This window comes from Dipodomys spectabilis, unplaced genomic scaffold (genome assembly GCF_019054845.1).
Source record: "Dipodomys spectabilis isolate Male_0828 unplaced genomic scaffold, ASM1905484v1 ptg000054l, whole genome shotgun sequence".
NCBI classification, from domain to species: domain Eukaryota; kingdom Metazoa; phylum Chordata; class Mammalia; order Rodentia; family Heteromyidae; genus Dipodomys; species Dipodomys spectabilis.
Window position 1 is genome coordinate 11,399,292 of NW_024870731.1, and position 25,217 is coordinate 11,424,508.

Below are 25,217 nucleotides of genomic sequence, written 5' to 3' on the forward strand. Positions count from 1 at the left end.
TTCACATGATATATGAACTTGAAAGATACCACCTCCGCCACTCCAACTGTCCAAATTCAAGAATTTCTGCAAATGCCTGTAGGTAATGTAATGGTTTTGCTCTACACCCATTAAAAGAAACAAAATGACAACTGATTCCTTTAACATCCATAGTTATTCAGGACTAATAGGGCTAACCTTCATTAGTAAATGTTCTAAGAAAGACAAACATGGATGGCCAAAGTGAAGCCTCTTAGAAGACTCAGTGATCCCCTGAATGGATAATCTTCCAAGGTATCAGGTTAGTATATTGATATATAACAATCACAAACTATAAATAAATATTTTCTTCTTACCTTCCAGCAAATGCTGCGGAACCTGCTGCTTCTCAGCTGCCCATTAATCCCTTTCTGCCTTATTGTTGCCAAATAATTGTTGTTTACAAATAGTTCTTCCCATTCCTTCCTATACGAAAGAAATCAAAGCATGGAAACCCTTTTGTTAAATTCTTCTGCTTGGAGTGAAGTGGAACAGGAAGTTAATTTCAAATACATGCATGAAATGTAACTTTTAAAATGTATATTTAGTTTTGTTCTGTTCCTGAATGTGTCGCTGTCTTTTTTGGACAGTTCTTCTGTAGATTTAATGAATATGTAGATAGCTATAATTATGCCAGCTACTGAAATACATAATGTCTATAGAGGCTATTCCATTTTCTCTAAATGTTGGTTATGTAGTTCAGTGGATAAACAAAAAAAAAACACAACAAATTAATATACATGTATGACTGAGTTATACATTGACAAACATACCTATTCCAAAAATACACAATGAAATAGTGTCCTGTTGGTTATATTGGCTTTTCACATGAAATATTTGTTTGAATTACCCTGTTTCTTTTTAATGTTATGCTGGACAGTTTAGTTTAGATGACTACTTTTAGTAGTACTTACTATGAAATCTTTTTGACTTCTTTCTACATGATTGGTTTTAAAATTTTAACAGGTGCAGGCAAATTTGAAGAAAACATCAAAAAATTAAAAAGCCTCACTGTAAAAACTGTTAAAGGCAAGCTTCAGTACCTTGCAGTACCTATGGCTGAGTAGATAAACACTGAAATATGCCTCCCAGGCATGCAGACACTAGGGGCCTAACACCTGTGCCTCATTAATATACAAGTAAATCTGTTCTGCTGGGAAACAATTGGAAATTAATTGTCCCAAACCATTTACTGAGTTTGAATAAAGGAAATAGACCTATATTCCCAGCATCTTGCACCAAACTAAACATTAAGAGTCATTTGTCAACAGTTGAGGATACCAAGATCAGCTTCATAAAATTACCTCCAAATTCCATAATACCACAATAAAACTAACTTATGATATAAAGTTTATTATCAGAGCAGAACCCCAGAGGCCACATCTTAAAGAAGAGTTCTTAAAAAGAAACCCACTACAACCCCGCCCCAAATAGTTATCACTGGTCAGATCTCATTTATTTATTTTGAAAAAGATCTTGAATACTATGTGTATAGCCATGAATGTAGCCTACTGTACACTTGAAAAGTTAAAAAACCAAAGGGCAAGATGTACCTTCCTTCATGGAGTTCCAGAGGAATGCTGGGAAGACAATGACATACTCTCTATAGCTACCAGAAGAACAGCTATTCTTAGCCCAGATCCATAATTAACTAATGCTTCTTTTAAAAGAGATGTGATAAACATGCCAAATCACACACATGTTCTAGTGCCTGAAAAAATACATTTTCACAAGCTGGGTACCAGTTGCTCATGTCTGTAATACTACTAAGAAACCTGGACTGGAGTTTGAAGAACAGGCAGCAAAGTCCTTGAGATTCTTATCTCCAATTAACCACCAGAAAACAGGAAGTAGTGCTGTAGCTCAAAGTGGTAGAGTGTTAGCCTTATGTGAAAAAGCTCAGGGCCAGTGATCAGGCCTTAAGTTCAAGTCCCATGACCAACCAAAAAAACAACACACACACACACACACACACACACACACACATACACACACACACACACACACACACAAAAGGGAAATATATTTCACCACCATTCCTCAACATATTCTTAACTACATCACTACTATTTTAATATGCATTTGTAATACTGGAGAAACAATTTTTTGAGATTTTTAGCTCTTCTTATTAAAACTTCCTTTCTTGTCCTTTTCCCATTTTAAGCAGTGTAGGGTAGTGGTTCAGAGTATTGGTAGGAAAGCCACATTCTAAGATCAAATGCCATCCATGTAAGTCAGAAACCCTATCAATCTCACAGATACTGCGCAAGCCAACATGAATGAGTTGCTTAACCTTCTGTGTCTTAGTCTTCTATTTTGTGAAATGGCATAGTTTCACAAATAATTGTTCATCTATTTCGAAGAATTATTATGAGGACTTGAAGACGAAGCTCAGTGCTTGACTACCTAGTCCAGGGCCAGGGATTAAATAACCCTCCCCCAAACTAACTGTGGATGAGTGGGATGGGGCAGGCATTGTTATGAAGATTAAGAGAATATACCAAAAACCTCCCAGAAGATTACACAGCACATAAGATTTAAAAATAGTCAAATTTTATTAATAGAATTGCAATATTGCTTTTATTTTAGATGCTTTATTATTGACCCGAGAGGAGTTTTCACATTAAATATCATACCTTTGTCAGCCATACAAATTAGCTCAATTTTCCAACACAATGAAGCTTTTTAATTTGTGCTTAATTTAGATCAAGTGTTATTTCCTTCTGGTGCTATTTCTATTGTTTTCTTGCCTGTTATTCTCGGTCACGTCAAGATCAAAGAAATATTCAATGAAAAGTTGTTTGATTTTTTTTTACTCTTTTAACATATTTGTATTAACTATAATAATAAAAAATTTCCATCTCTAGTTTCACACATATACTAATACCTCATATTTGATTTATGTAATTTTAAGTAATGTTCAAAGCTAAGATAAGCAGTACACTAGAAGAATACCTCAGAAAAGTCACTTATGTTTAATTGGCTTGTGATCTGTAAACAAAAAGCACAGCTTTCAATGTATTTTAAACCCAAAAGGACCTATCATTCTGTAAGAAAGCAGGCCCCCAAATATCAGTAATTCTAGTATTGAATGATTAACCTCTCTAGTTTCTTATCAAATCAACTCCTTTTCAAAGATACTAAGAAACTATACAAAGTACAAGTAAACCTGGTGGCTAGACTCACCACTATCCTGCCAAGTCAAGCTGGTTTGTAAGGTCATGTTACAAGCGATCCTACCTGCTTACATAGGATTATTTATTAGCTTAAATAAAACTCTGTACCTTGATTATGGTGTTGGTATAGAGAAAAGGAGAGCATGTCATATGAATTAGAAAAAGTATCTCTAAAATTTACAATCCTTTGAATTTATTCATGGGTACTTACAGTTCTAATTAAGGCATAACATCTCAAACTGATGAAAGCTCTAACAGACATCACAATGACTACATTAGTTTTCCTTCTCTTCTATGGAATAGTTTTTATCAGTATATTATAAATGAGAAAACATTAAATTACTCTAAAATAACAAGGAAGACAAGTAACATTAAAGGGACACATGATACTCCTGAGAGACCAAGGCAAAAATGGTCTCTCACAGGACAAAGAAGTGTCCTTATGTTTCCTTGTTTTCAGTTTTTCATTATCAAGTCTAAGGATGTAAGTTTTCAACAGTCCGAATAAGAAGATAAGTTAACAACAGCTCCTGTGATCAATTAAAGACAATCTGGTATATTTAGTTAGATACGTGAAATCATTAAATGGAATAAATTACAAACCCAGGTCAAATGGGACTCCCTTTGAAAGGTACTAGTGACATCTAGTGACAACTTCTGTACCTTGCAGGCACTGGGTCCCTGAAAACAATCAGCAGCTAATAAGCAGGCAGAAGAGATAGGTTTCATATCTCATGCCAGGCTAATGGATTAGAAGTCTTTGCCATGGAATACTTCAAGGAGTGTTGTGTTGAAAACTACTTTGCACTTGACCTTGTGTTTCTCTGAAAAGAATACTATGACTGATTAAAAACTGCCATGAGGTTAGTAATCATTTTTTAAAAATGAAATCAATTATTTGTAGCAACAATTGAAGTCCTCTATCTAATAACTATTTATGTACTCTCCTGGAATGGCATTTTATTTTTGACATGGGAATAAATTTCAATATTCAATGAATAAATACAGCATGATTATAACGAAGTATCTATTTCCAATTACACCTAATGTTATATTTTCCCAAATACAATATAAAATTGATATGAAACAATTTGGTAATTTCTAAATTTAATTGTTTAAGTACTTTTATAACTTAAATGATACATGAAAGATTAAATTATGTATTTAAGACTAAAAATTAGAATCATTCACACAAATTGTGAAATCATGTAAAAAAATTGTATGTTTTATATGATGGTTTCTACACCATTTGGGGTATCATTTGGGCAGGTAATAAAATCTGTATGGGGACTGTAATTTGAGAAACCCCAACTACAATAAGGGAGAAGTGTTCTGAGTGTATCTAGTCTAGTGCTGACAACCTCCAATACCTGGTTACAGTGAGGTGCTTTGGCTTCTGCTGATAAATTGCTGAGTGTATTTGAAAAGGCCCATCTCCACAGAGAAGCTGAAATGAGAGAGTAGAAGAAGGAAAAGTAGGGGGACCAACTCTGGCTTCTGGGAAGTGTCATAACAGACAGTGTGACAGAGTTCTTAGAGATGGCCATGTAACTTACAAGGTAACCATCACCATCTTAAGGTCTGACTAGGAAGAAAAGGACTTGGGAGGCTTAGTATGCATGCTAGCATAATCCCGGCATACCAAAGGTTGAAAGAGGAGGATTTAGAGTTCTAGGCCAGTAAAGATACATTGTAAGACCCTGTCTCAATCCTGACTATCCTAAAGGGCAGAGGGAACAGAAAATGACCTCTGAGAAGGATTAGATCACAATTAGATAGCACAAAGGAAGACAGTTGAATTGATATAAAAAGTTTTACATAATTTTATAATCCTAAAGTACATTATATCTGAAAAACTTCCATATTAATTATAATCACATATTGTTTTAGCAAATGAAATGGTGATCAAGAAAATTTTTAATTTGCTTCTAACCTATATAGATTATGTATTAGTGAAAGATTTCTAGCAGTAAAAGGACTGTGCACCATAAATCTTGGTAGTATAATTTTAAAAGTAAGATTTAAAAAATACTATTCATATAGAGAACAAGGAACATCTAACTTGAAATCAATGGAAATATGAGAAGTGTAAATTAGACATGTCAGCCTCAGATTGTAAAGTGTGGCAACAGATATGGGTAAGCTACAACGTTAGGACTGCAGGTGCCAAGAACAACTAGATAAACACTGATGTTATCTATAATTACCTCATTTTTAGCTTAAATCACGGGTAATGAGGAACTCAGTCTCTAAAAGGCAATTAGAAATGGTACTGGCTTTTTTGCTTCCTCTATCAGGAATTTTTTAAAACTAACTTTTATTTAAAGGTCCCCCCCACCACCACCATAATGAAATGATGAAGCTTATCACCTCTGTGTACATATATATGGGGGGGGGGGGGAGAGGGAGAGAGAAAGAGAGAGAGAGAGAGAGAGAGAGAGAGAGAGAGAGAGAGAGAGAGAGAGAGAGAGAGAGAAGATATACAAGCATATTTATTTCTTCATAGATTCATAATTCTAGGTAAAACATGTTTTCATAATGTTGAGGATCCACTGAAAGGTAAAAAATAGTTCATTGTGTGGTTTTACAAAAATTTCATTTAAATGATGTTTGGATTTGGATTTGAACTCTAAATTGGAAAATTTTGAGCCTCTATCTGATAGAAATAAAACTCTCTTTAAAAACATATAATATTTTCTTCAAAATATAGTGTTTAAGAGCCATAAAACTAAGGGTCAGATTAAAATACATTGGCCTAAATTATTGTGCTTGTCCAAAAGGCATCAAGTTGTATTACTGTTTTCTAATTTTATAGAAGTACTTTTTAATTTTGTAATAAGAAAATCAAATACACTAATCAGAGGTTCAGTATTTAGCAATAAAGCCATAAAAGGATCCTGTACTAGATATTATCTTTGATGTTGTCTAGAGCAAATAATTTGGCATTCCATAGTTTAATTGAACATCTTTTATAAATAATAACAATCCCTTTCTGTGAGACTTCTCCCTGCACATCTCTTTTATCTTTTCCACATTCTACTTCATTTACCTTAATATTTGCTGTAACTGGCATGAGTCTGAGAACATTTTAAACATGATAAAGGAATCTAGGTATTGTGGTTTCTGCTGTAAACTCAGCGACTTAGAACGCTAAGGAAGCAGTGAAGCAGTACTGAGAATTTTAGGCCAGCCTAGGCAATTACAGCAAGACCCTGTCTCATAAAAAACACAAAAGTGAGGTCCAAATGGCTCACGCTTGTAATCCGAGCTACTCAGGTGGCTGAAATCAGAAGATAGTGGTTCGAAGCCAGCAAGGGCAATTAACCACCAAAAAGCCAAAAGCAGAATTGTGGCTCAAGTAGTAGAACACTAGCTCTGAGCAAAAAAAAAAGTCACGAACAGAGCTCAGGCTCTGAGTTCATGCCTCAGGACTGGTGCAATAAAAAGAAGGGTGGGGGGAGAAATAATTGTAATGTAAGCAATATTGTAAAGTAAATGCATATGCCAAAATAGAGCAAACTGTAAGAATTTGGAAATAGGAGTTTATTTAGCAAAACCTGACATACAAATTAAAAGCCAATCCTCTCTCTTACACGTGTAAGAATGGACTGGTTTATAATGTATTGTATGAATAGAAATACATGTGTGTTTAAAATGAAGAATTTTTTCTTTAGATTAAAATGGGTATTTTGTCTATGTCTTGATGACTTCTAGATAACTATCCCATAAAACTTTCTGAGGTGACAGAAATATTCTTTATTTTGATTGTCTTATACAGATAGCAACTATCAATTATAAATGGCTATTCAGCAGTAGTGAATAGAGCCTCATGTTTTCTAGCCTTTATTGGACAGCCAGCTAAAAGTATTTTATAGCTATCACTTATAAACATTTTTAAGGTTTTATTTCTTAAGCATTTTTTGTAAAGATGCTGCACAGATGGGTTACAGTTACATGAGTAAGGCAATGAGTACATTACTTGTCGATCACTGTTACCTCTTCCCTTGTTGTCCCACTATCCTTTCCCTCCCCCACCTCCCACACTCCTCCCTACTCCTCACCCCCCTAGCCTGAAGTTGTAAAGTTCATTTCAATATACTATCTTGTGGGTATCATTGTTACAAAAAGGCAAATACTAAAGGTTAAAAGTTTAAAATGTAATACTATATCTGGTCTTTATCTTATTGGCTCTTCTTGTGGGTGCTTCTGTTACTAACACCAGCTATCTTCAGTGTGCTTCTATCTCACATTTTCAGACACACAATGAAAGTCAAGGGAGAAAAGCCATGTGTCTGCTTCTGGCTTTCTTGTGGTAACTAGAGACATAGAGTCTCACAGATTTTCCTATCCAAGCTGCCCTGGAACTGTGGTTCCCATATCTCAGCCTCCTGAGTAGCTAGCATTACCGGGGTGAGAGACCAGTTTTTGTTTTTAATTAAAATAAGAGGTATGAATATTGAACCATCTTATTTTATCTCTAATAAGGAAAGAGACATAGTCATGTCATGTGAATTGTTTTCCTAATCTGAACAAATTAGATTGGCACACAGTCTTTGAAACTCTTTTGAGAGTAAATCAAACAGAGTAAATTGTATCTAAGAGCATTGCATCTACAACCCTGGGATTCAAATTACATCTGTATGTTCACAATATATTAGGACAACTTTTTAACTTCAAATTTTCTCTCATTAGCAAACTCTATATTTTTCTATTCTATAGCTGGTTTGTTGACTTTCTTCACTTTTAGGCATATAATACAAATCCTCAATTACATTGCTATCAGAGGTGATAGTTTTGTATGATTTAAACATTTGTATTTTCAGCTTTAATTTTTAGACCACTGATTCAAATATCAAGCATATATGACATACTGTATTTTAAAACCTAACATTGTCAAAATAGCAGGAGGCCAAGTAATATATTACCCTATAGAAAAAATACATACAAATTCCACTCTTATATAGGTCACATTAACTGTCTCAGGGCATTTGCTACTATGTCAGAAATCACAAGACCATATTGGCAAAGACAATCAGAATTGGTAGTAAAGATGAAGATAGGGGAAGATTAGTTTTGTTCATACTGCTCATTTCCTGAAAATTCCTGTTCCTGTAGAAGGCCTAGCAAACAAATCCTCCTATCAGTTACCATCCTACCCCTTCATCTTAGTTACCCTATTTGGTCTTCCTTGGTTTCTGGATGAATGCTTCCATTATTACAGCAGTTGTTATCTATGTTACTTGCTGTGTAAGGATATGTATTATTCTTTGGTGCATGGAGGGTTAACACAATGGCTTCTTGAACTGGTGCATAATCAAGATATGTAGAATAGTTGAAGCTATACTAGCTCTCTTGAACAGTACAAAGAAGATATAAATGGGAAAATAATTGTGAAAGTCCTCATTAAAAAATAAAATGAGAGCCAGGCCCACTGGCTCAGGCCTATAATCCTTGCTACTCAGGAGAATGAGCTCTCAGGATCACTGTTCAAAGCCAGCCTGGGCAGAAAAAACTATGAAACTCTTACCTACAATTAACTACCAAAAAGCTAAAAATGAAGCTGTGGCTCAAGTGGTAGAGTGCTAGCCTTGAGAGAATAAGCTCAAGAGTAGCACCTGGGCCCTGAGTTTAAGCCTCAGGACTGGCACACATACACAAAAAGAATATTAGATACCAAGTCCTACTAAGATATTCTGTAAACATTATTTCCTTAAATGATATTTTTGAGTCTTAGAAGCTACTGATGAATTTAAAAAATAGGAAATAAGTAATTGTACAACTTTAAAGCAGAGCAATCAGTAAATAAGCCACCCATAAAATTTTTAAAAAGATAACTTTCTACTTTTAATATTTTTACATATGATTTTCTTAAATTTTCCAATGAGACACTTGAATATTACTGGTCAAATGTTTGATTGATTTTATATATTTCACCACAAACCTAAATAGTAGAATATGCTACTATACTAACATACTTATAAAGTCACCTCCTGGAGCTGAGAGCAAGACATTTCAACTGTGAACACTAGAGAAAGCAGAAACAAGGCTGAGGGAAGGGACTCTGGGTACTGGCTGACGTAAGTTAGGCTACCTTCCTATTTCTGACTGTCTTTTCAAAGATAACCATTTACACAGCTTTGGATGATAAGGTTTAAAAGCCAACAGTGTAAAACAGACAAATCAGAAAGTTCTTCCTTTAAGTCCTGACTATAATAATAAATAGGGATACAATGGGTTTCTGAAGCAAAGAACTACAAAATTTTCACATACATGCTTAAATTGTGCAAACTGTCAAGGCTATAAATGCAAAAACGTCATTTAAATTTTTAAAAATGGAAGTTAACATTTTTAGAGCCCAAAGTGATCCATAAGCAGTTTAGAAAATTTATATACTATAGAGAGGCATACATACTGATCATTTTCAACTATCGTGAAAATAATAGCCTTATTTCAAGAAGATTCATTGATCATTCAAATGTGATTATTTTTCTCTCAAAGGTGGCCTCATGGGGCTGGGAAGGTGGCTCAGTGGTCGAGTGCTTGCCTTGCTCTGGGTTCGATTCCTCAGCACCACATAGGCAGAAAAAGGCTGGAAGTGGCATGTGACTCAAGTGGTAGAGCACTAGCCTTGAGCTGAAGAGCTGAGGGACAGTGCCCAGGCCCAGAGTTCAGGCCCCAACAACCAACCAAACAAACAAACAAAAAAACTAAAAACAAAAGGTGGCCTCATTACAGAGAAAAGAACAAAAGATAATATTCTGACTCTGGTTTCTGGAAAATGAAAAGGTTTGACTTTTTGTGCTCTCAAATAATCATTAAACTATAAAGGTTGTGATGCTTCATGAACAAATATGGAAATATAAAGTAAGAAAAAACAAAAACAGATTATGAGGTTAAGTATAAGAACAAATTACATAAAGGTTTCCCCTATATAAATATAGGTAACTACAGGTAAATATGATTTATAAAATCATATTTATATATACTTTAGAAGTGTACATATTTTAACATTCCATTTTTAAAATAAAGGTTAATTTTGCCAAATGAACAAGTTGATTAAAGCATAAAGGAAATTAGAGAAGGAAAGAAAACGTGAACAAACTAACATTTGTCATTTTCTATATGTTAGGTGATTAGGCAGGTGTTCCAAACACTTCATAGGTATGCTCTATGATATAGCTGATGTTAACAATTCAATTTTTCAGATGAGGTAATTAGAAACCAGAGAGGTTAATTACTTTACCTAAGCTCACAAAATCAATAAGTAGTAGAGCTTAAGATGTAAAATTTGGTCTGTCTTATTTATATCTCAGAGCTTTTTTAAATCGGTGCCCTAAATCTCATACTTAATCTTTTTTTTTTTTTTTTGGTCAGATGTGGGGCTTGAACTCAGAGCATGGGTGCTGTCATTGAGCTCTTCTGCTCAAGGTTACCACTCTACCACTTAGAGCCACAGCCCTTCTTCTGGTTTTCTGGTGGTTAATTGGAGATAAAAGTCTCAGGAACTTTCCTGTCCTAGCTGACTTCAAACTGCAATCCTCAGATCTCAGCCTCCTGAGTAGTGAAAATTACCAGTGTGAGCCACTGGCACCTGGCTTACATACTTATTCTTTTTTAAAAATTTATTTAATTTTATTGTCAAGGTGATGTACAGAGGGGTTACAGTTAAATAAGTAAGGTAGTGATTACATTCCATGTCTAACTTGTTACCCCCTCTCTCATTTTTCTCCTTCTTTCCCTCCCTCCTCTAATCTCACCCCCCAAGTTGTACAGATCATTTCCAACATATTGTTTTGTGAGTATTGCTATTATGTATGTTCTCACTTTGTCCTTTTTCTCTCACCATTTTGTTGTTCCCCTTCCCTTCCCTAGTTCAGATAAACGTATATAAAATACCCAGGGTACCAAAATAAAATACAATGACAACAGGGGATAAACTATGGGGTAGGGGAGATACAAAAAAAAAAAAAAAAGAAATCATATAGTACCTTGAAAACAACAACAAAGAAAAATTCTTCAGAATATAGTTTGTGGTTGGGTATGGTGGCTTATACTTGTAATCCCAGCTACTTCAGAGGCACAGACAAGAGGATTGAGCCCAGGGGGAAAAAATGAGAGACCCTATCTGAAAAATAACCAAAAGCAAAATAGGTAGAGGTGTGACTCAAGTAATAGAGCTTTTTGTTAGCAATCACAAAGCACTGAGTTCAAATTCCACATTGCCAAAAGAATAGAAAAGAATGATACAATTTGATTTGTGTCATAAAATAATATAATCATGACAAAAATACAGGCAACATGACAAAAAACAGAAAAGTGATGCTCTAGATATCAGGCAAGATCAATTATAGGCCCTTCTTTTTCCTCTTCTACTTTTTAAGCTATGAAACTGAAGAAAAGTCACTAGAATGAAGAGGGTTTGGGAACTTGATGATTGGGTGGTGAGGAGAGGGACAGAGTTCAAGTTGTCCTCAGCATAAAGCTGTAGCAAATTAATTATGATGACTCCACATTCTTAAAATTAACAAGATTGGTAAAAGTTGTATAACAGCTCTAAGAAGAACCCAGATTTATGAATGTTAAATCCTTTTATACAAAGAAGATTTTAGCTCTGATAACTCTCAAATATACTAAACAACTACTTCAATGTTATTTTAGTGATATATGACTTTCTAACATGCAAATTAAGAAGGTATTTAAAGGTACTTAAAGCCCAGCCTGGTCAATTTAGGGAGGCGCTGTGTCAAAGTAAAAAAGTTGGGGATGTTGCTCAGTGGTACAGTGCTTGGCTAACACATGTGAGTCCCTAGGTTCTATTCTTAATATAAATAAGTAAACACCTGTTATTAATTACAATAAACAAGATACATAAAATCTTTGTAGTAGGACTTGAAGTTTAATTTTTAAGACTTATTCAAAGATTTGATAATGTTCAACTGAATGTATTTTTTATTAAGAAAAAGATTTAACTTTTAGAAACAAAAGGCTGAATGAATGTGCAGTAACTTAAAAAAATCTTTTTACCATCTAGCCATGATTTGGTGAGTTGAAGGATATACTATATTGAGAAAGAAAAGAAACTTCAGAAGTTTCAATCATTATTAAGAAATTATCATTATCAAGTCTTAATATAAATTTTTCCAAGTCTTGGAAAAAATTATATTAAGTGAAGTAAGGCAGGCCCAAAGAAACATAGGTCCCATGGTTTCCCTTATTTGCAATAACTAATATATGTCTGAGACAAGCAGAAAAGGTCAGAAAAGTTGATGTTAAGCGAAATGAACCCCAAGTTAAGGACTCAATTTTTTTTTTCTTTCTTGCTATTGTGTCTAACATATTTATAAGGTATTTCTTTGTTGCTTTGTATGTCCCTCCCCCACGGTACACCCCTGTTTTCACTGTATTTGATGTTGGTATAATTTGTGGAGGGGAAGGGAAAAAACAAATTGTTTAAATGGGGATACAGGTGGACCCATTCCAACAATGAGATGCACAAGTCGTTATCTCGAAAATGAACTTTACAACTTTGGCGCGGGGGTGGGGCGGTAGGGGGTGGGGGGGGGTAGGGAGGGTCAGAGAGGGGTGGGAGGGGGGAGGGGGGCGGGGAGATGAGAAGGGATGGGAAGGGAAAACAAAGGAGGAAGTAACAATGCTTGATAAGAAATGCACTCATTACCTTGCCCATGTAACTCCTCTTTATGGTAGTTTCACAATTAAAAAGAAGAAGAAATTATTGTTATCAAAATAATTGTCTTATAGAAAAGAAATCATCCTCTGCATCTTGTATATACATTTGTCTAATTTGGGGAGGGGAATAACAAAACACTGAAATAAAGACACAAGATGACTCATTGTAACAAGGTTACCCACAAGACAGTATATTGGAAATGACCTTTACAACTTGGGGGGGGGGGGTGAGGGAGGTGGGAGAGGGAAGGGATAGTGGGAGAACAACAAGGGAGGGGGTAACAATGCTTGACAAGAAATGTACTCATTGCCTTACTCATGTAACTGTAACCCCTCTGTACAGCATCTTTACAATAAAATGAAGAAATTATCATTATCAAGAAATGAATATTTTTCTTTAAAAAAAAAGTCATTATGTGTGACTGGGTGTGGTGGAACACTCTTATAATACCAGTACTTGGTAGACAGAGGAATGAGGATGAAGCCTAATCTCAAGCTTAAAATAGACTAACAAGGAGTCTGAGGTCAGCTTGGGCTATTACATAGTAAAACAGAAGGAATAAGGAAGCACAGGTAAGGCACTGGAAATGGGAAAGGGAGGGGCTGAGGGAGGACGGGAGGGGCTGAGGAAAAAAGGAGATGGAGAAAGAAATGGAGAGAGACACTGAGAAGAAAAGGAGGGATAGAGGAAGGAAAGAGGGGGAGGAAAGGAAGAAAAAACAGTAAACAAATCATAATGTGACACTTTAAGTATTCAAGTCTTTAAGTCTTTTTAAGTATCAAGTCACACCATTACTCCAGTTGTAAAACCAGTTAATTAAAAAGGTACACAGAGTTATTTTGTGACCAGTTTTCGTATCCAAATAATTTTTGTTTTCAAAAATTCAGGGTTCTTAATTATTACAATCAGTTTAGTGGCTATGATTTATAACTAAATAACTGTTTTTTTATTATTTTGTGTGTCTCTTGAATTCAACAGAATATTTACAAATTATTGGAATAATTTACTGGAAAATTCTTCAATTGTCAAAAGTCTCAAAGATATTACATTTTTCAAGAAAAACACAGATTGGGAAAATACACTCATGAATGGTGACACTTGAAATTAAGTTAAAAAAAAACTATATGATGCAGTAGAATGAAAGTCAAATATAATGTACAAAGCTATTTTTAAAAGAAACTACAATTATTTTTTGTTTTGTTTTGTTTTGGTCGTGGTCTGGGCCTGGGTACTGTCCCTGAGTTCTTCAGCTCAAGGCAAGTCCATTTGAGCCACAGCGCCACTTCCTACAATGATTTTTTTATTCTATTTCTGTGCCATTTGTACAGTGATAAGATGATATGTGAAAAATAATCAACATTTTGTGTTTCTAAGAGAATACCAAATAACTGGTCTGTGTGTTTCATAACTAAATTGACTGCCAAATTTACCATGGATTTGAGGCTATATAAACACAATTTAAGTTTTATCAATAAATGAAAGAAAGTGGAGCTATTTTCTATCTTGGAAATTATGATATACTCAAGAACATAAAAAAGCACTACATCCAACTCCAAAACAATATAGATTTCCTGTGAACTTTTCTAGAATTAAATTTGATTTTAAAAGATATTTAGGAGCATGGTACAATAGAAAGTTTTAAAATGTTCACCTTCAATTTATTTCATAGGTCACTGTTATATCATCTAATAAGATAATTAAAAACATGCAAGCAGCTGGTACTACAGCTAAACAGATTAATGTAATAGTCTGTAGTCATATGTGCTGGCAAGGGGCTTGCCTCTTTTGGCGAAGAGAAGGTCAGCTGCCCTTGGGAAGAGGAGGGAGTGCTAGAGAAAAAACATTCCTTCTACCATTCAGCTCTGTGCTACACTCCCTAAGCTACATATCTAATGCAAACTGAGACAGGAAACTCATGCTCTTCTTTCATACCCATCAAAGTTCTTTCAGCTTTAATGATTACACAAGAAATAAAGTAAACATAATTTGACAGAAGACATTAATACTAGGTCTTAAAAGGTACAAAATACAGTCCATAAAAAGTGTCTTTTCGGTTTTTGTGAAGTTTCCATTTTAGCACAGCATCTGCAAATTAGATGGGAGAGTTATGTTCAAATTTTAACTTCAAGTCTAAAACACTATCTACTATTTGCTCTGCATCATATAAATAATAACATTGGTGCCTTAAGAGTTAATTACACCTGTGCTCTATATATCTGAATCAATGAATCAAAACCACAAGATACAAATCCAAAGTAAAGCCTCTTAGGCTATAAAAATAGGTCTAGGAGCATTAGGGACATGAGGCTATGGTTAGGATCTACTGATTTTAAAACTCAAAACTTGTTAAACTTCTGGATATCAGTATCTGGTTTTAGTAGTAAAGCATCTCTCCTGCACCTTTTCTAGGTATAAAGTTTGATATACAAAGGCAACATGAAACACTGAATCAGAAATTGAGAGCTTCACACCTCAGGTTGAGCTTGTTCTTAAGCTATTAACAGATAAACATTATTTTACTATAGGAACTAATTTTCCCCTCTCCCTTCTGGTCTCTGTACGTTAGAACCCTGAACAAAGTTCTACAATTACAAAAGGTTAATAATAATGAAAATGATGGCACTGATAATATAAAAGTGACTACTATTTATTCATTTGTTTCAGCAAATAACATTATATTATACTCTTTGTATCAATATGTTTTATTAGCCTCACTATATAAAGTGAGGAAATTGAGGTTAAGATTTGTTCAAAGTCTTCAAAATAATTTCAATCAATAGTTCAACCAATATACTATATTTAGATATTATTTTGAAAGCAAACAAGAAAGAGTGAAAGATTATGGCCTCTTGAAATCTGGCGATCTAAATACACAATACCAGTAAACTAAAATTTAAAAAATGCTTTAAGTGTGTTGATCTGAGACTTAACTCACAAGTTAATAAAACCTCAATAAATGCTGCAAACATTGAAGCAACGAAGTTACCAGTTCTCACTGGATAAACACAAAATAATGGTACCAAGGTTCTGCATTTAAATTTTCAGAGGTTTTGTTTTACATACTTTAGCTTAATCTTTACAAACATTGTGGGAAAGAGCCAGGTTAATACATAACCTAAAATTAAATAAGAAAAGGGTGCTTTCAGAGGGGTGGGTAAGAATGTTGAAAGGGGTATGTGACAGTGATATGCTGTATTCACTAACTGCTTTGGTGAATGGCAACTCCTTCATACAACTACTTAAAGAGAATAAAATACTTTAAAATGTATACTATTCATGTTATAGATGAGACACTAAAACTAGTATTTACACTGAATGCAAGTATGCATAAATTGAGAGGCTGCTGGTGCTAAGATTTTTAACTAGAAAGAAAGACTGGGATTTCTGAGGCAGTTGAAATCATACAAAAGTAGAATTGCTGCAAAAAAGGCTATATGAGGACTGGGAGAAAAATGTATATTTCTTTCTGACCATCTATTTCTAGTTGGTTTAAATGAACAGTAATGACAACAGAAAAGTATTTTATTTCAAAAGTAAATTTTATTGACAACTCTTTTGCCATTATGTGACTCAGCAACAACTTCTAGGTTCTGTCTGTTAATATAAAAATATACCCTCCTAGAGCTGTGTTTTTATGAATTCTACAATTAACCCAACTGTCAAATTCATAAGTAAGCTAATTATAAGAGCTGTTGCCTACTGACTAGAAAATACTCATTTCACACCTTAAATACTATGATACTACCTAACAGAGTTCGTCTGCCAATATGTACGTTTGTTTCACTTAGGGAAGGGAAGGGAAACAACTGAATGATAAGAGACAGGACTAGAGGAGAACCAAAGCAACAGTGATATACATAAGGCAATAAGTTAGAAATGATCTGTACAACTTGGGGAGGGGGTTTGGGGGGAGGGAACTTAGGAAAAAAATTGAGGGAAGGGATAACAAGGTTGAGAAGAAATGTACTCATTACCTTGCTTATGTAATTAAAACCCCTCTGTACATTCACCTTGACAATAATTTTAAAAGAAAGACCCACTTTGATGTACTGTATTTACTATCTGATCTTTTTATCTTGCTTTTTTAATTACAATAAAAATTAGTATCACAACCTTACAACAGTGACAATCATTGATTTAAAAATTTAGTTAACAACATTAATATTTATTGCATAGACTCGAATTAAGAGCTCATTTAAGAATATAATTATTCAATAATACTAAGCTATTTTAGTCCTCAAACTATTCAAGGACAAGGACAAAATGAACTATAATGCAACACTATGTCTTTATATGAAAACACTCTTCTTAAAGTGTTATGTCCTTATTTCCTATAATTAGCTAAACTACAAATATAAAATATAATTCATCAACAATACATAAAAACATAAGCAGAAATTTTCTTCCTTCAAAATGTTTTTCCATTTGTACTATTTATTTCATTCATATTTAATGTTATTAACACCATGGATTACATATATATTAGTATTCTTGTGCTAGATTGCCAAATAATGAATATTTTCTTAACTATCTTTTATTTTCTCTTTTTTCATTTTTGTTGTGATTAACAGTGACATATTAAGATAGGTAACTCTGCCTATTATTCAATATTTCAAGTGTTAGTTTATACTTCAAGATTAAAAGAAAGATTTAGAGAATTGTAACATTTATAAGGTAGAATGCTACAGTGAAAATATAATGCCTACATATGAGCTATGCTGCTGTGATATACCTTTTAGAACAACATGGCAAAAAGCCTTTTGTAGAACTGGTGACATTTTGTATACCAATCTAACATGGTATAATACTGGAAACTTAGAGATGTCAAGTATTTCAATTATCATCTCATTTTGGAATTCATAAACAAACTGTAAAAATTTTCATTTACTATATTAGGTGCCTCCCTACATGCAAGAGCAATTTCTAGATGCTAAAGAGTTGTCAAAGATATGAAGAAAATAATGACAATTAAGAAAATAGAATATGCTTACAAACGATAATGTAAAACAAGCATAAATTCCATATTTACTATATAAAAAATACTATTACTATTCAAATGAGTTTCCAAGAATATAATGGTTCTTATCTAAGTTTTATAGTTGTTACCTTATTATTATTGTAACTAATTTGAAGAACAAACTATCTAATTAAAATGTCTCTTCATTTATAATTGTAAATATACTAATATTGAACTATGGTAAATAATGCTGCAATGAGCATAGTTGTGCTGGTAGCTTTAGTGTGTCCTAGATTGAGATCGTTTGGATAGATGCCCATAGGGAGATTGTTGGATCATAGGAGAGCTCTATGTTTAGTCCTTTGAGGAAAGCCATATTGCCTTCCAGAGTGGTTGAACTAGCTTCCATTCCCACCAACAGCGTAGTAGGGTTCCCTTTTGGCCACATCCCCGCCAGCATTTGTTATTACTTGCTTTCTTGATAATGGTCATTTTAACTGGGATGAGGTAGAATCACAATGTAGTTTTGATTTGTATTTCTTTTATGGCCAGGGAAGTTGAACATTTCTTCATGTGTCTATTGGCCATGCTTATTTCCTCTCCAGAGAATTCTCTTTTTCATTCTTTAGCCCACTTATTAATGGGGTAGTTGTTTCTCTGGGGATTTGTTGGGGGTTAATTTTTTGAGCTGTAGTTATATTTTTATATGAGACTCTTGTCTATTGTATAGCTAGTGAAGATCTTCTCCCAATCTGTGGGCTTTCTATTTATCTTGCTGCCTATGTCCTTTGTCATGCAGAAGCTCTGTAATTTAATGTGATCCCATTTATTCAGACTTTCTTTGATTTGTTTTGTTTCTAGATTTTATTTAGGAATTTTCGACCTATGCCCTATCCATTTATTTACCATAACTAAGATACAGAACCAACCCAGATGCCCCGCAATAGATGATCAAGAAAATGTGGTATATTTACACAACAGAATTGTATGCTTCTATCAGAAAAAATGACATCGTCCCTTTTGTAAGGAAATGGAAAGACTTGGAAAAATCATATTAAGTGAAAAATCATATTAAGCCCCTTTCGTAAGGAAATGGAAAGACTTGGAAAAAAATCATATTAAGTGAAGTAAGCCAGACCCAAAGAAACATAGGCTCTATGGTTTTCCTCATTTGTAATAATTAGTATAAGCCTAGGTTAGTCCTGACAGAGAATCATAATAGCTCAAGAACTATGAACATATGACATAAAAAATTATACTAATTGAAATGAACTCCAAGACATGGAAACAACAGGTCTTTTTCTTTTCTTTTTTTTTTTAGCTGCTAACCTTGATATCGCCAATGTACTGTATCTAGTTCTTTGTTCTTACATTATTTGATTTTTCTTTTTCCATTAGTTTATCCCTGGCAATCTCTGTCTTTGATTCTGGTACCCTCCATCTTGTTTATCTGGATTGGAGGATGGGAAATAACAAAATGCTGAAAGAAGTACAAAGGATGACCCCTTGCAACAATGATACAGGACACTGTCATAAATGAACTTTACAAATTATCTTGGGGAAAAGGAGTCATGGGAGGGAAGGGATAGTGGGAGATCAACAATGGAGTGGGTAACAATGTTCAATGAGAAATGTACCTTACTCATGTAAATGTAACCCCTCTGTACAGCATCTTTACAATAAAATAAAATTTAAAAAGAAATAAAAATAAATATACTAATATTGACTCTGAAGGATATTTCTTTCATAAAATAAAATGACTAAGTCCTTATACCACTTTAGTTCAGTATACAATTTTCAAATGTTACCAGAAAAACTTGAATCTTTGTCTTCCTGAATTTCCCTGATACAAGAGACAAAAATTAATCAACATTTACAAAAATATGTCATAAGGAAGCCATTACCAAAAATGATAAAATATACATTATTCTTAACTAGTGTATTCATTTTTTTGAGAGGAGGAAGGCACCAGGGTTTGAACTCGACTATCTGAGCCATGATCCCAATCCTTAGTGCAGCTAGTTTAAAAATTACTGAGATCTAGCTTTCCTATTTGCTGATGTCCCCAACTAGAATATTAACAAACAATACTTAGATAAAACACAAATTCCATTCTTAAGCTCTCTTAGACATTCCTAAGCAATATACTCTGTATTAGCAGAAACTTCAACAAAGAAAAACTTGTAGTACTAGAAGAACCATATTATAAAAAATCCAGACTTATAAAATGGAATATAATGGAGCTTAATTATTACATGAACATTCACTTGAGTCACTCTACTGTAAGCTAACCACAGATATAAACATTTATCGCTTTTTATTCAAGAATTTATTGTATTTTCTTTACAGATACTTGTTAAATCTAGAAACAATTACAATCAGCTATCATCACAATGGTCTTCACATACATCATTCTTTTAAAGCACAAGTAGCAGTCTTATTCTAAGATTATTATTATAATCCTCTAAGATCATGTTTTATATTTTAGCTTATAAAATTATGCAGCCATTTACTTATCACCTACCTATATGAATTAAAAGTCCCCTCACAGTCTAAGGTTGAATTTGTTCTTCTTCCATTTTTATTTGAATCTCCTGAAAAAAAAATAAAAACACTGAAATAAACACTGAAATAATGAAATTTAGAAAACTGAACATTTCAGCTGAAAAAGTATCTGAGAGCTCTAATAGTCTCCCAAAGCATGCATAGTTGCTTTTAATCTTTCCCAAACTACTTTCGAATGTAAACATTCAGAGCCTTTTAGGAAAAACATTAATCAGTAACATTAATGAAACAAGTATGGTACTTTTGTCTCAAGAATCATAAACTAAAATTTATAAACCATTTAATTATAAGCTGTTTGCAAAAAATACAATTTTTAATAGTAATCTTGATCACTTATCCTCACCACTGGTACAGCTCAAAGAAGACCTCTTATCTCCCTTTGCTAGCCTCTCACTTTTCCACTATGTAGAAATTTCCTAAGCAGAGGAAAAGCAGAAACCAGACTTGGAAAGCAGTGACGGTGATCAAGAACAAATTTCAATTAACTTTATAGTATAATCAATGATTCCCCCCCAAAAAAACTTCATGTTTTAACTTTTAGCTTTATGTTTGAACTGTTTGAAGCTCAGAAATTTAAAACATATAAAAAACCCCCATAGAAATGGGCAGTTGTGTCTCCTATAGTAACACTTACAATACTTTTTGAAAAAAAGAAATATCGTATGCATATGCTTAAATAAGAATACAGGGTTACCCATTGTAACAATGAGATGTACAAAACACTATGTTGAAAACAAACCTTATGACTTTGGCAGTAGGGGTGGGTAGTTCTAGTGGGAGGGAAAGGATGGTAGAAAAAAACAAAGGAGGAAGCAACAATGCTCATGTACTCATTACCTTGCTCATGTAACTGTAACCCCTCTGCACAGCATTTTTACAATAAAAAAACATACAAAACATAAAAAAATAAAATCTAATAAATGATAAATTCACACATCAGTTTAAAAATCAGTATAGAATAAAAATAAAATCAGTACATTTTCTTAACATTTAGTAATGCCCCAATATAAAATATTTAATAATTAATTTAATAATTCATGAAAAATATAACCTAGTTTTTATGTAGCTATAGTATACTTCAAAATAAAATTGTGAGAGCTGTAATTCAGTTTGATTTTATACTTCTATTCCTTGCAATGTAGCTTTTAAACATCAGGTTACAGTCATTCTTACAATATTTAAAAAATAAAATACAATGATTTGTCCAATTTTAATTTATACTTTCAATCTACATTGAAAAATTTTAGGTACCAGTGGAGATCAGAGCTTTCAGATTAAAGTAAGATTATTTTAAATTATTAAGTCTAGTACTTAAGTTACCATACTTATGTAATTATGCCACTCATTAAATGGTTAATGAAAGCTGAAATGCAATTTTAATGACAACTACCTATTTTTTATACATTTGAAATCTGAGAGATAAGTCAAGATTTTTGTAGCTGTGTCAAGGTGTTTAGAAAGATGAGAACCGGACTGAGTATTATTCAATTTTTAACTCTTATTTTTTCAAAATATGTATCAAAGATTTTTAATCCTAAAATGGATCATAGCATTCAAAGTAGTAACTATTAATAAAACAAACCACAAAAACAAAAAATGTTTGTAACTAATCTAGCTATATAGATTTTAATTCTTTCAAAACAGGATGAAGTTGGAAGATATGGTTAAGATATTAACACCTCTTCTTTTAAAGTTAATAGTATTATAATAAATAAAAAAGACAAGGAAAAATATTCTCTGACTTGTTAAATGAAAGTTTCCTATAACACATGTTATTTAACAGCTTGCAGACATTTCCTGTGAAGCATTCCATAATCGGCATAGAAAAAACACTACATTATACATTTAAAATATGAGCCTTGATTCTCCTTAAAACTAAACATTATGGCTATTTAAATATGTAGAATCTCATCAATAGAATAAATCTTCCTTTAAGATGATATTTAAGATCAAATATAAAACTCTCCAAATAAGAAACATGATTTTTCAAACATCCAAATTTTATCATCATATTACAAAGGCTTTCTTTGGTTTAAAACCATTACCAAATGAAATGTCACATTAAATGTAAAGTTCAAGGTACAAAAAAAGGTTTAAAAAAAACCCCAGTTGTTCTTTCTCAGACACATACCAAATAAGGAGTACAACTGTTTCACTAATAATATTAGAAAAAAGATTTCAGAGTTCGTTATTTGGGGGGAAAATCAATAAAGTTTTGAAGCAGGAAAACTGCTTTGTTTCCTCAATCCTCTAGTTGAAATTAATTATAGCAAATATTTATGAAAACATCTGTTCCTCATACTTATAAATTCTTAATCTTAGAATGGACGATTCCAGATTCTTGTTTATGAAGACAATTGTCTGACTATTGAAAGGTTTACAAATAGAACATGGAAAAGGGAAAATACAGTGTACTGTATATTATAGAGACTTTAGTTTGTGGAAACATGTGAACAGGCTTAAAACTATGAGAAATCAATGACAAATAGAAAATCTTATCTCTCATTTAAGTTGTTACATGACAAAAACATATCTGTAACATAGAGAAACAACAAGTAAGAATTATGAACAATATTACACCACTATTGAGTTTAATTTAGAGATAATTATAATACAGGAAGTATTAATTTTCTCAGGGACATAAATAACTGTGATAACAATAAAATCATGGGAACACATGTAGTGTTCCCAAAAATGACAACAGAGGGTGCAAGCGAGTTTAATATGACATTTTTAGTTGTTATTCTAAGTCTTAAACTAAGTTGTCGGGTAGCCATAAATGAAACAAGGATTCCTAGGCTGCTTTCCCATAACAAACACACCCATACATACACACACACACACACACACACACACACACACACACACACACACACACACACACACACACACACACACACACACACAGAGTATTAATTTTTTACAAAAATTTTAAATGATTAAGAAGCACAATGACCTAAATGTGGTTTAAGATAACCGATTTTTACTTATTTGAAAAAAATTATCTAACAATAAAATGTTATAATTCAAATGCTATTTAAAAGGTATTTCAACAGCTAATGTAAACTAATGAGTAAAACAATATGGATACAGTTTATGCAATTTAAATACATGAACAATTATATTCAATATTTAACATTTATTCTATTTTTTGATATCAGATATCTTTCTGCTTCATGAAGGAAAAACCAGAGACTTTAAGCTAGTTTAAATGCGCAATGGCCAGAATAACAGTACAAATACATGAATCTATAATCTATAATCTGAAAACATTGAGGTGTAAAGTATCACATCATATTAAGTATGAATTCTACAAGTATTCCATAATAAAAAAGGATTTTATCTCTGAATTGTTATCAACTGTGTATGAAATTGAACAGTAGGAAGGGAAAATGATTTTGTTCAAACTAAGATGAAAACAAACCTATAAGGAATAGTAAAGACTTGACAGCTTTTGTGTCTTTAAAAGGAAATACCAACAACTATTGAAATGTTTTAATGAAGTTCAGAATCCTTTATAAACTAAACTATATTCACATGTTAAATTTAGTGAAAAAAGGTCAATATTATCAGTAAATATTCTAACCACTAAGGTTAACTTTTCAGAAAGAAAAATCAGAAGGTATACAACAAACAAGGTAATATGGCTAATTCAAAGGAATCAAACAAACTAGGAGTTAAGAAATTGAATTTAATAGACAATGATTTGAAAACAACTGTCTTAAGTTTGCTCAAAGAGGAAAACAGGCAAAACAATGAAAGAAGAATAAACTGAAAGGACAGAAATGACAGAAATTCTCAAACTAGTAAGGAACTAAAATGAGAAGTTGATTAAAAAGGTTCAAACAGGTGTGAGAAGGCACAGCATATCATTAGCAGGCTTGAAGACAAAACAGTTAAAATTATCAAGTCTCAGAAGCAAAAAAGTGAAAAAAGTGAACCAAGAGAGAGAAAACTGTGTGACACCAGCAAACAGATCAACCCATAAATGATGGGGGTTTCAGAGTCTGAGAAAACAGCAAAGAAAATTGAACTGTGATTCTCAGATCTCAGTTTCCTTAGTATCTAGGATTACAGATGTCATCCACCAGAGCCTAGCTCCACTGTATTTTTTTTTTAAATCAGTTTTTCCTTTTTCATTTGGGCTTGGGTTCAAACTCAAGGCCTATTGAGCCACATCTCCAGCCATTTCTGCTTTAGTTATTGTTCATATAGGGTTTTGTTTTTGCTCAGGGATGGCATGGGGCCCTCTATCTAAATGCCCTGTGTACATGATACTATCAATGTGACCACCTTGGATGACTTGTGTTTGTTGAGATGGGAGTCTTGATAACTTTTGCCTGGGTGGCCACAAACTGCAATCCTCCCAAAGCCTATATCCCAAGTAAAGCAGCTGGGATTACAGGTGTAAGCCACTATACCTAGTTTGCCTTCTTAACAAAATATAAATGGCCATTTGTTTTACACAATGGCTATGAAAGTTTAAATATAGTGTCTTATCATTCAAAAAAATTAGATTTTCAGAGTACCTAATACTTACAAAATTTTAACCCTATCATTGAATAACCTAGTTAGCACCTAAATATAGGCATAGGGATCATACTAGGTATTAACATCCTATTTCATTTTCTTTTTTCTTTTTTTTTTTTTTGGGGGGGGGGGGGGTCCGGTCATGAGGCCTGAACTCTTGGCCTGGGCGCTGTCCCTCAGCTCTTCAGCTCAAGGCTAGCGCTCTACCACTTGAGCCACAGCGCCACTTCCAGCTTTTTTCTGTTTGCTTATGTGGTGCTGAGGAATCGAATCCAGGGCCTCA

General features: G+C 33.3%; 1 protein-coding gene across 7 annotated transcripts in view; it reads right to left on the bottom strand.

The window, feature by feature from the left end:
* Tbc1d5 (TBC1 domain family member 5) overlaps positions 1-25,217 on the bottom strand; it is a 484,073-nt gene that overhangs the window by 194,442 nt on the left and 264,414 nt on the right. For all 7 annotated transcript variants that reach the window (XM_042679822.1, XM_042679821.1, XM_042679819.1 and 4 more), the window contains 2 exons: positions 20,364-20,433; positions 336-444 (listed from right to left, as the gene is read on the bottom strand). In XM_042679822.1, coding sequence (XP_042535756.1) covers positions 336-444; positions 20,364-20,433 — 179 coding nt within the window. The remainder of the gene's footprint in view (positions 1-335; positions 445-20,363; positions 20,434-25,217) is intronic.